Source organism: Carassius auratus, unplaced genomic scaffold (genome assembly GCF_003368295.1).
Source record: "Carassius auratus strain Wakin unplaced genomic scaffold, ASM336829v1 scaf_tig00001591, whole genome shotgun sequence".
Taxonomy (NCBI): Eukaryota; Metazoa; Chordata; class Actinopteri; order Cypriniformes; family Cyprinidae; genus Carassius; species Carassius auratus.
The window spans coordinates 1,008,202-1,021,065 of record NW_020523372.1 but is presented as its reverse complement, the minus strand read 5'-3'; the positions used below and the strand labels follow the sequence as shown (position 1 = coordinate 1,021,065).

At 35.5% G+C, this 12,864-nt stretch overlaps 1 protein-coding gene and 2 non-coding genes across 3 annotated transcripts; 2 read left to right on the top strand and 1 right to left on the bottom strand.

Annotated features, from left to right (window-relative positions):
* The first annotated feature begins 3,369 nt into the window (after positions 1-3,369).
* Positions 3,370-3,441, top strand: trnaq-cug (transfer RNA glutamine (anticodon CUG)). Its single transcript has one exon. It is a non-coding gene; the product is annotated as a tRNA-Gln (tRNA).
* A 1,424-nt stretch (positions 3,442-4,865) lies between these two features.
* Positions 4,866-4,937, top strand: trnaq-cug (transfer RNA glutamine (anticodon CUG)). The gene has a single exon. It is a non-coding gene; the product is annotated as a tRNA-Gln (tRNA).
* Positions 4,938-6,242: 1,305 nt separating this feature from the next.
* On the bottom strand, positions 6,243-11,837 carry zgc:113223 (tetraspanin). The gene is made up of 8 exons (XM_026242435.1): positions 11,527-11,837; positions 10,263-10,320; positions 9,954-10,078; positions 9,796-9,870; positions 9,599-9,694; positions 8,891-9,019; positions 7,771-7,932; positions 6,243-6,638 (listed from the first exon to the last, which is right to left on the bottom strand). The coding sequence occupies exons 1-8, from the start codon at positions 11,596-11,598 to the stop codon at positions 6,531-6,533; spliced, it is 825 nt and encodes a 274-aa protein (XP_026098220.1). The 5' UTR covers positions 11,599-11,837; the 3' UTR covers positions 6,243-6,530.
* Between the last annotated feature and the right edge of the window lie 1,027 nt (positions 11,838-12,864).

Sequence of the window (12,864 nt, the reverse complement as noted above, 5' to 3'; positions counted from 1 at the left end):
GCTTTTAAAGTGATACTCCACCCCTAAAATAAAAATTTTGTCATTAATCACTTACCCCCATGCGGTTTCAAACCTGTAAAAGCTTTGTTCATCTTTGGAACACAATTTAAGATATTTTGGATGAAAACCAGGACTCTTGTGACTGTCTTGTCACATCAGTGGTTCAACTGTAAAATGAAGTGACGTGTATTGCATACTATTGGTACTTGAAGAAAACAAAAATAAAAACTATTCAACAATTTGTCTACTCTGTCTGTGCCATTTTAGACAATATCACCTGAACATAAGCAGCGTATGCTCTTCTGTGTAAGCTGTGACATAAGGATATGTTTTTGTTACGACCCGGCTCAAAGTCACAACATAAAGAGGGCACTTAGACAAAAATAGGTTTCAATACAATTATAAATTTATTTCAAATTAATCAAATAATGTCTAGGGTCAAAGTATTAAAGAATAACAAATGAATCAAATCAAATAGCTGTTAGAAATTGGGTTTGTGGAGTTGTGGAAAACAAATGTGAACACAAAATATCAACCCACTCTTCAAACAAACAAACCAAAAATGAGAGAGAGTGATCACAGCTCCATGAGCCTCTTAAATAGGGTGCCACAGGTGCCAATAATTAACACTGGAATCCCGCCCATCCAGGAGGAACCTGCAACCTTAACCAAAATAAGAGAAAAATAGGCAGGGCTGTAACACCTCAATCAACAAAATGTTAAATAACCTAAAGTATTTAACAATAAATTTAACAAATAATAAAATAAACAAATATATCAAAACATTTACAAAAAAAAACAGGAGTATAGAATGTCATACACGAGACAGTGCATCGGCTAAAACATTCTCCTTTCCTTTGATGTGATGAATTTGTAAAGGAAAAGACTGCAAAAAGAGACTCCATCTCATCAACCGCTGGTTAGAGTTGCAACTTCGCTGCAAAAAAACTAGTGGGTTATGATCAGTCAACACTTCAATTGGGTTGCCACTACTCAAATAAACCTCAAAATGTTGAACTGCTAAAATCATTGCCAAGGCTTCCTTCTTTAAGATAGACTCCTTAAGTTTATCACTTTTAGTGAGCTCTATATTATAATGAGCAGCAACCAACAAAAGCTGCTCTTTAGTGCACTTCTCAAGTGCTTCCTCTGAAGGTTCTTTTAGAAATTCTTCCACATTGGAAGCCATTGCTAAAAACCTCTAAGTTTTCAAACAAGTAGCCACTTTAGGAGTTCACACGAATCAGAACAATATCCTTTAAATATACTCCACCAAAAAAAAAAAATTTTTACCTTATACACAACTCCATTTCCACAAAGTTACTTAATGGTAATTTAATCTACACCAACAAATCAGAATCAGTCCCCTTATCTTCTCTATGGAGAACGAATACAAAGGTTTAACAAAACCCTCTCCGCAAGTAGCATGCCAACAATATAATACTCTTACAAAAAGAGATTAATTCATAAGTCACGCAATCACTCCTGAACTGCTGACAATATTCAACAAGGTAGCTACCACGAAACTGCATGTTAATTAGTATATTGACTCCCTACGTTTGTTATTGGTGTAAAATTACTTACCAATTTGAAGAAAGTGGGGATGAGAAAAAAAAAATGCTCTCTCAAAAGCAAACAAACAAAATAAATTTCACAAGTTCCCAACACTAGCCATTGATTCAAAGTACCACACCAATTGGCATGGATACTAGAGAACCACTCCGGTAAAACACTACACAAACAAAAAAAACGAACCTCTCTAATCTTCAAAGGCTTACCAGGCTCGGGGCCACTTTAAACGCTGAACTTCATGTCACCTGGTAAAAACCAGGCCCTGAATAGCGCACCCCCAACAGAGATTAAATCTCCACCCGGGATACCTTCAAAAATAACAAACTAACAAAACAAACTAACAAAACAAACAGTGCTCCGTTGGAAGGATTGACTAGCAACCCAGCTGGACCACTCTACCTAACCGGAGTCCTCTATTAATCCAATAACTATGAACCTTTTCCATGCTCCACTCTCAAAAAACTTGAAAAACAAGTCACAAAACCCCAACTTCAAACAAGAATTTGATCCCGGACGAGGCTCCAATTTATGTTACGACCCGGCTCAAAGTCACAACATAAAGAGGGCACTTAGACAAAAATAGGTTTCAATACAATTATAAATTTATTTCAAATTAATCAAATAATGTCTAGGGTCAAAGTATTAAAGAATAACAAATGAATCAAATCAAATAGCTGTTAGAAATTGGGTTTGTGGAGTTGTGGAAAACAAATGTGAACACAAAATATCAACCCACTCTTCAAACAAACAAACCAAAAATGAGAGAGAGTGATCACAGCTCCATGAGCCTCTTAAATAGGGTGCCACAGGTGCCAATAATTAACACTGGAATCCCGCCCATCCAGGAGGAACCTGCAACCTTAACCAAAATAAGAGAAAAATAGGCAGGGCTGTAACAGTTTTCTATGTGTATTTATTGCTCTTTGATTTGATCAAAAACAGTGCATCCACGCAGAGCGGCTGATAATTAGAGTGTACACAGTTTGCGTTCAGCGGATGGTCTCAAAAATGGCGCTACAGGAATTGATGACACAGTATGTGTAGACTCTTCAAGAGAATCATGGAAAGAAGCTAGTTACTCATGCTCTGTGCTTCAATTTGTTGTCAAGGTAAGTCATCATTTGTTTTATTGATTTTAGGAAGACACAGTATGTTAACTTTTTAATGGTAGATTATGGATGCGTTGGTAATTTAGTACAATAGCGTCTTTACGCTGCCAAGCTTTGCCACATCCGAATTACATGTAAAAATTGACTGTGATCAAGAAATACTCAGCTGTGAGCGTGTCATAGATTGTTTTCTGTGATTGTGTTCAAGTACCAAGGTTGTGCTCATTCAGATCAGATTCATGACTTTTAAATTACAATTCATTTTCCAGATTTCGACTGAGGTAGTAAACAGGATGCTGAAATGTAATTTAGATTTAAATGAAAAGAAGAACAATTACAATGGAATTAAATGTAAATAAATGTATATTGTATGTGCAGATTAAAAAAAGTTATATTGTGTATTATTTATATTTTATACATTATTTTCCCCCATAAATTACCTCTACATTTATTCTTATGCACATAGCATATGGGGTATTTTGATAAATATTTCATGATATTAATAAACAGTGCTTGAATTTGTTTCAAATTTGAAGAGTATTGGACTGAAGTTCTAAAGGTCTTAGGTTTGATCCTATGTTTCAGCAGATGCTCCATAGTTTTGTTTTTGGTTCACAGGGCTTGTGACTAAAAATAACTGGGATCCAACCCCACTGTTGGCCCTGTGAGCAACAGCTGCTCCTGTCAAGGTTCCATGGTGTAATGGTTAGCACTCTGGACTCTGAATCCAGCGATCCGAGTTCAAATCTCGGTGGGACCTGCTTTTACCCAAAATCTCACTTAGGGAGTGTTGCTTTGTAGTTTGTCTCTATAGGGAATGAGCGTAAAAGGGCAGGAACTTGGAGAATGCAGGCATTGATCCCGCTACCTCTAACATGCTAAGCGAGCGCTCCATAATTTGATCTAATTCCCCTGGCCGTGGGAGAGTGACGTCCATCATTCCAAAACATGCTTCGAAGAGCGACTGCTATTATAACATATTTTATATTTTTAAGGCCTGATCAAAGGCTTGCTTGTTGGTCTAGGGGCCTGATTCTTGCTTTTGGTACGAGAGGTCTTGGGTTCAAATCATGGAAGGTCCAAAGTGGGGCTTGGTCCTTTGTCTCTTTAGGGCAGCAGTTCTTAATTACAGTCCTTGCGCCCCTCTGCTCTGCACATTTTGTACGTTTCTCTTAGCGCTTCAGATGTTTGTTCTATTCGAATGTAAGTGCCCTGCGAAGTGGACATCACAGGATATTCCGCCATGATTCCAGTTCAAATCGAATGTATATGTTCCATTCAAAGTGCATTGAAGTGTGCGAGATGTGAATTTAAATTGTATTTATTTACAGAGGTATATGATGTCACAGTTGTCCATGTGTTAAGATGATGCGCAGCACAAATCAGTGAATGAATGTTCTGAAGTGAGGTAAATGTCAACAGATTTCCCCAGCTCAGGGAGAAGGGAGCAATGAACTATGGGAACACAGTTCATGCACAGAGCTCACGTCTAACGAGCTGATTATCTGAATCAGGTGTGTTTACAAAGAGAAACGCATGAAATAAGCAGAGCAGGTGGGCGAGTGGACTGGAATTGAGAACCGCTGCTTTAGGGTCACAAGATATCAGGAAGTTTTTAGTCAGTCGGGCAGAAGTCCAGTCAAAGCTTGGCTAGGCTAGGTTGGTTAGATCAGCTGTTTAGAGCAGAGTGCTAGTAACGTCAATGGGGCCAGAGACCAAAATTTACTGGGATCCAACCCCTCTGCCTAACTTCTTCCCCAGGCAGCTATCTGTCTACCAGGTGTAATGTCTACACCAGGGATAGGCAGCTCCAGTCCTGGAGGGCCACTATCCTGCAGAGTTTAGCTTCAGCCCTCATAAAATCACACCTGCCTGTATCTATCTAGCAATCCCAAAAACACTGATTGCCTTGTTCAGGTGTGTTTAATTAGGTTCGGAGCTAAACTCTGCAGGATAGTGGCCCTCCAGGACCGGAGTTGCCTATCCCTGGTCTACACCATTACCATTCCATGTTCCACGGTGTAATGGTTAGTATTCTGGACTTTGAATACAGTGATCCACATTCAAGTTTCGGTGAAAACAGCTTTCTTTCAGCAGGAAAAGAATAAAGTTTAGTGGTGCTGCTGGTGAGCCAGTAAGTAATTTAATCTTTGTGGCCCTGTGAGCAACAGCTGCTCCTGTCAAGGTTCCATGGTGTAATGGTTAGCACTCTGGACTCTGAATCCAGCGATCCGAGTTCAAATCTCGGTGGGACCTGCTTTTGCCAGAAATGTGCACAAATTTTCTGCATTAGTGAGCCCCTAAAGCTCATGAGGGGAGAGTCACTTCATAGCATCAACGCACAGTCTGTCTTTTTAGGGATGTGAGCATAAAAAGGTTAGAGTTACCACAACTCCTCACATGCTAAGCTAGTGCTCTACCATTTGTCTCATCGCTATACTGCCACCTTTGCGTTTGCCACCATTTAGCTTTAGAGTTAACTGAGAGATTTTACTTTTGTTTTTCAGGGCTTTCTTGGTCTTGTTACCCCAGTATTTATATTTATGTCCGTGGATTGATGTTTTACATACGCTACCTTTGGATCAGTCAGGTTGTGCAGCCAACTTCTCCGTTCTGTTTCCCACACTGTTTTAAGAAGACCATTTCAGCTGTCCTCCCAAAGGTCCCTTTTGGTTCCAGCCCCATTTTTTATTCATTCAGAGCCCTTCTTTTGTTGTTTTTTTCTTTTGGGTTGGGTTTGCACTTAAATTATTATTATTTATTTATTTATTTATTTACTTGAGCTATTTTTACTTGAAAAAAAGTCAACAAGAATAATTAACTCATTAACTTATTTTTCGGTGTTCTCTACTCTGGATTTGGAGCAAGCCTATGATGACATATAATGTTGCCAACAAACAACCGCAGTGTGAGATTAATAAAGCATTTGTGGTCTTGTCTGTCTTCTCAATAAATGATACATAAATGATAAATGTATCTTCAATGGATCCCTGGACAAAACCATTAATGTCTCTAGTGGTGAGGATTGTTCACTGTTGCCCATTATACCTATTAGTTTATGAATAATCAGTCTGTGGAAGATTCACTAATAATGTGCTAATAATGTCTTTTATTTCTGATTCAGGCTTCAGTTTCATTACAGACAGTTTGCTGTACATCCAGTTTGTCTACTGTCCAGTCATAAAGGATGGATTTGTTGCCATGTCCCAGCATGTCTCTTTCATCAAGGAGGGCTTTCGCTGGATGCAACCCCCTCTGCAACTTCAGAGCACATTACCGAATCACCTCTTGGCAGAAAAACCTGCGCACCATGATCAACAAGCTCCCAGATTACAGCCCTGCTCAGTTCAATTTCAGTGGCATCCAACACGTGTTCTGCTTTAAATACCTTCTAGGTTCTAAATGTCTTACAATTCAGCAGACCCACCTGAATTAGAACTAGGCTTTAAACTATGATATCATCTGTGCTATTACATATATCTAATTACATAATAATTACATAATAATAACTTTGTAATAACAAAAACATATGTACGAGCAATCAAACAATTTACTATTTAGTCATTTTATAGTCATTTATTCAATTTTGCAATTGTTAAAAGTAAAAGACAGCACGTGGTAAAATATATTTTAATAAAAAAAAGAGCGTAAACGGGCACAAGCACAGGAACATATTGTTTTCACTGAATTTAATCACAGCTTTTGGCCTAATAACTCACAGTATAATATAGAATATTAATCACATTGTTTGCTTCTAATTTCTAACATGTTGTAACTTGGTATTTCAAGTGCAATGCACCATTGAATTCCAAAGCCTGCACTTGGTGAAAGGTAAGCACATTAAACAAGTCAAGACTTTCTGTTGCAGCAAAGGTTTTTGCTCTTGTTATGTTTCCTCGTCTGTTGAACACTTCGGATTTGACGGAGCTGTACTGAAGCCAGTGACATCATACATATCTAAAGAACAGACAAATCACTTATCAGCATCAAAGCAAAGAGATGTACTTTTTTTTTTCATTTTTGTTTAGACTTTTTACATTTGAGTTTCATGTGTCCTACATATCAGGGATCTGAGATAATATTTCTAGTGGCTCAGTATGGGTTTTAATGAGTTTAAGAGAATGAGTCCTGTATGGAAAGATCACTTTGTACCATAAAAGCAAATGAGAGTTGTTAAAAATTTAACATTTACATACAGCGGGATCCAAAAAGACAGGTTGTGAAAATAGTTCTATTATGCATTTAAAAAAAAATTCCACTAAAAATAATAATTGAGTAGAAACATTTATACCATTTTGCTGTATGTACTTTGAGAATGTTCTGTGAAGCATTAATATAAGCATAAGTCTAACCTTTTATACCAAGAAGTTTGCATGCTTAACTTCATTGATTTGTGAGTCAATTCATATATTTATTCATAATTAAGTATATAAGTAATACTATTCAAGTTGCTATTCTTATAGTATGATAATAAACAACAGCAGATTTGCCATATATGTGTTTTTCTGAAATCCACTGTCCCACATACAGACAATCTCTCTCTAATATATAATTAAGCAATTCAGTCCATCTAAGAAATTAATGAAATAAATGACAATGATCATGACCAGTATAATCTTTTAGAAATCAGTGGAGAGCCCACATCTACTCACCTACATGTGAAAGAACTCAATCCTCCACTCTTTCAGTGCATCACACTTTTATTTATATATATGGCTCTGTTATATAGTCTTATACAGGGGAGTATTTGGGTGTTGTCTTATGATGTTTTGAGGTGTTGTTTTAATGTGATATACTGTAGCTGTTCACTTGGTTGTTTTTGATTGCTAACAGGTGTCATCAATTGAAACTCTTTTTTAAACTGTGAATACTTAATGAGCTATTACCTTTGCTTGTGTGTGTGTTTGCCTTAAGAAGGTCTTTGACCAAAACATTGCTATTTTTAACTTTTTGAATAAAGGGAGCATAACAGGGTGCAGATCTTTTTTTCTACTATCTGTTATATAGTCTTTCAATACTCTTCAGTAATAAAGTGCTGCAGGGATGACATATATTTGAAGAAAATAAAAAGATGTAATGTGTGCCTAACCTCAATGCAAAGCAGGACGAGGGTCATCCCTCCCACCAGCAGAAGATTCTGTTTCCCCCACCAGACGATCTCGTCCAGACACCCGGTGGTGTAGATGAGCCGACTCACCACACCCTTCTTCATCTTCTGGGTCTCATAGCCACACATAGAGTTGAACACAGTCTACACAAACATAAACAGTTTATATGAAGTAGACAACGTTTCGTAATTATATACAAAATTAGTACAAATATGTATTATTATATGTCCACCATGATATCTTATTGGTCCTGCGCTATATAACTGTATATGAAATTTAAAACATGTTTTGATCAACTGTGCCATTAATAATTTGGTATGCATATATAAATACAATAAAAGACCAATCATAATTCAGTACGCAAATGTTCACGTAATACCACATAGCTTTTCATTTTATTTTTAATATTGAGCATTCTAACAGTCGAAGTGTCACTTTCAAACTAGTATTTTAAAATTCTTGAAAAGAAACAGCAACAACTAATTGTGATTAATCGCATCGAAAATGTACTTTTTGTTTATATAATATGCATGTGTACTTTGTTTATTTATTATGTATATATACATACACACACACACAAACAAACAGTATATATTTTGTAAGTTATTATATATTTCTTGCTTGCTCTATTCTTTTTCTATTCTATCTGTTTTCTTTTTATTTATTATATTATTTAAAAGCCCCTTGCTACGTGTACTGTGTTAAGCTAGATGAGACTTGTTATAGCTCTTATATATCATTGCTCTTTTTGTTGTTTTTGATTGCTTCCACTGTCCTCATCTGTAAGTCACTTTGGATAAAAGCATCTGCTAAATGAATAAATGTAAATGTAAATTTAGAAAATATTTACATGCATATATTTATATTCATACAGTATAATTTATATGGTATATAAATATATAAACAAAATTTGTATTTAATATATACATGCATATGTGTGTATTTATTTTATTTATATATATACTGTACATAATAAATGCACACAGAACACACATATATTATGTACACAAAAACTTTAATTTTGGATGCAATTAATCGTTGCCCAGCAATTATATATGATCTATTATAAAAAGAAATTATATGTTTTATAAATGATCTGACCTCATTCTTTAGCCGTATGCAGCAGGAGAAGGGCACTCCGTAGGCCTCCAGACTGGGGTTCTGGTCAGATGCGTTGAAGTACATGTTTTTAGACCAGTCTAAATAGGAATCCACACCACAGCACTTGAACTACAGGATATGGAAAGATTATAGAAAGATCAACAGTGTAATTTTTGACCTCTGCCATTGCAGGCATCAGCCATCCATCAATCTCACATTCATATACAACTACTGTTCAAACGTATGGAGTCAAAAGTATTTTTAAGAAGTTAATATTTCTGTTCAGCAGTAATACATGAATCGGATGAAAATAACATTAAAGACATTCAAGTCACCTATATTTATAATATTTATAACATTTATAATGTTAAAAAAGATTTCTATTTCAAATATTGTTATCTTGATAACTGAATACTTATGAATTCTATTAAAATTTCTATACATCAAATAATTCTTATAAAAGTATCATACTTTCCACACACAAAAAAAGGTTTTATTAAGCAGTACAACATCAACACTGATAATAATAAGAAATGTTTCTAGAGAAGCAAATCAGCATATTAGACTGAAGGGTCATGTGACACTGAAGATGCTGAAAATATAGATTTACAATCACAGGAATAAATTATATTTTTTAATTAGAAATGTATTTTAAATTGTAATAATATTTTTGTATAGAGTGTGTGTGTATATATAAAGTTCATTCACCTTTTTCTGTATAAAATCAATCACATTTTCCAGGTCCTGATCATCACGATAACGTACAATCGCTTTCATCATCAGCTGCTCTGTCCTCTCTTGAACCTACAAACAGATATTGAAAGCAGATGTTTTAAATATCACATCATTTCTCCAAGATGGGATCTGGTCCGAAGTTTTTTCTTGTACTTCTGGGAGTTCTTTACCTTTTCTGAGAACATAAGGCCTAGAACAGCGGCTGTTACTTGAAGAAGCAGAATGGCCAGCAGAATTCCTACAAACTGGACAGAAACGATTTCTTTGTAAATATATAAAAACTAAGATTCATTCGTGTGACTAATATCAGCTTGTCACAATATCTGACCATGTTGAGCAGCAATGAGAGGTTGCGCAGAGCTCCGAAACAGCCAAAAAACGTGATGGTGAACATGAGAGAGCCCACGATGATCAACAGCAGCGCTGGATCTGCCATCAGCGTGTCCACTACATCTGTGAAGCATTAGCAAAGAATATATACATGGGTAGTTGACAAATCTTCATTAACAACATACTAATACTGATCTAGCATAATGCAGTTTAATGTAACATGCACACATATTATGTCATTCTTAAGTGTTTGCAAACTTCTTCCATTACAAACGATGAAAGAATATGGTAAATGTTGTTAACATACCTGACTCTTTGGCAACTTTGGCATAGATCCCAACAGCAATTAGGACAGCACTGAACACCTTCAGCACAACAACACTCATTTGTGTAAAATGTCTTCAACACTTAAATTCAATTCAAATTTTATCAACAGCATAGAGTATAGGCACAACATTCAATTTAATATGCATATATTTCACATGTATAGGGTGTATTCTTCTGGTAGGGTGGGATATCTTTTTATTGAGCAGATACTTTACATTTATGCATTTAGCAGACACTTTTATCCAAAGCAACTTACAGTGCATTCAGGTTTTTACCTAACATGTGTTAGGAACACAATGCTAACACAATGCTCTACCACTTGAGCTACAGGAACAATAGAAATTACATCATCTTGTTAACTTTGAGACCATAACATTTTCTTTAGTTCACATAATGTGCTGTTTTGAAGGTATACTAATACATATTTTGTCTTTTCAGGTAAAGTGGGCTATCTTTGATTTATCAAAAAAAAAAAAAAAAAAAAAAAAAAAATATATATATATATATATATATATATATATATATATATATATATATATATATAATTAATATTATCAAACAAACATATTTAACACAGCTGACATGTAAACATATAACATGAGCTATGAGTAAAATTCACTCAATTCATGTGTAAATTTCAAAACCACTGATATAATGTTGTGTTGTTATTAAAGTGGATGAAATCTAATGCAATTTTGATGCAAATGAACAACACTAGAATGCGACTATAACACATGCAACAACAACTAGTCTTAGAAAATTAATAAAATGAGCATTTAGAACGCTCATATCAGTTTTGTAAAAAGTCATATATATGTATATATATATATATATATATATATATATATATATATATATATATTAATATGTGTGTGTTAATTATGAAAATAACAAGTGAATGACAATTTACTTAATGTTTTAGTAGTCTACAATTAATTTAGCTAATTCCAGTGATTACACACATTTGAATCCATGTTTACTGAAATAACAAATAATATTGTCACACTAATTTTTGTTTATATCTTCGTGTTCAGAAGTGTCAGAACTGAATCACCAGTATAATTAAGAATCAGCCACAATTTTATGCTTTGAAACTGTAAACCATCTGAGCAAACTATAATCGAGCTTAAACGACCCACTTTACCTGAATTCACCCTTATGCAACAAACACACACACAAAACACAAAACACATTGCTGCTCCATAAATCAGCATACATCCGCTACATTGATTACGCGCTCTTACCCAGAAGATGTAGCAAAACACGAATAACGTGAACTTCACGGCTCTGAATGATTTCTTTCTCCTGGTGTTCATCTTATCTCCGTGTCATTAAAAAACAAAGGCAGCTTTTAATTCTTCCGAGGTAACGTGACATTAGTGCTTCAGGTGATTTCCCCCCGTTTCGCCATGACGTGTACGCGCTTGCCTGCTCAAGGTATTCGCATACCTGTCTGTCTATGCATTTCCAGTAAGCTATCAGATAGATTCGTCCTTTTTTTCAGAAATACAGACAAAAGAACATAAAAGATGGGGGAGAAAACAGATGAAAGACAGAAAGAGAGAGAGAGAGAGAGAGAGAGAGAGAGAGAGAGAGAGAGAGAATACAGTTTACTCAAGGGCTGTATGTCGTCAGAGCTTTTTTTATTGCCAGAGACTTTTTGAAGTGATGACAATAATAGTTGTAAATCAGAAGCTAATATTTTGCAGCTGGGCTTAACTTTAAGGTAGCCCATCTATCTTTGTGGATATGGTATTTACCCATCATGCATATAATATTTAAGACATCGTCTAACTCCCTATTGTCAGAAACATGCGAATTGAAAACTTACTTATGGAATATTAATCAGAGCTGGTGGAACACAAGAACTGTAGGGAAGCTGATATGTGAAGCCAAAACTGTTTAACAGAAATAGAATAAATGTGAAATAGATTAAAGATCTTCGTCTTGATAGAATGAGCAGAGGGGAGAAATATGATAGTTAAATTGGCTTAGATAGGCTACTTAGGCTAGCGACGAATGGTTTAAAAAATTCATCTATTTTACTTTTTTTAAAATTAAACGTTAAACAATTATTTGGTACAGTTGGTTCCTGTGCTGAAGAAATAACATGTCGAAGGCCAATGTCAGGTGAGCAGAGTCCCCTAGTGGTTACAACTGTTCAGTATTCTACTGAAATTGATTGATACTTGGTTCCCCATCCTGGTCCTGGAGAACCGTCAGCACTTCACGCTTGGTGTCTCTTACGTCAGAGAGGAAAACATAAATACATTGAAAAAATGTAAGGAAAAAATAAATGCATTGTGAGCACGATTTACTTATTCGTTCCCACAATATACTAAAACGTGCACACGATCACTATAGCGTTCCCTCGATTTGTCTACTATTTTTTTCCTGCATGTCATGTGCGGTGCTCCGTAGCCTCTCCACACACACATTTGAGGTATTGCGTCTTCACTAATGAGCTGAAGAGTTGAATCAGGTTTTTTACATCTAAACTGTGCAGTGTTGGGGGTTCTCCAGGACTAGACTAGAGATAATAAGCTGTAAGACAATAGAAAATTATCTTAAGTTAAATTTAA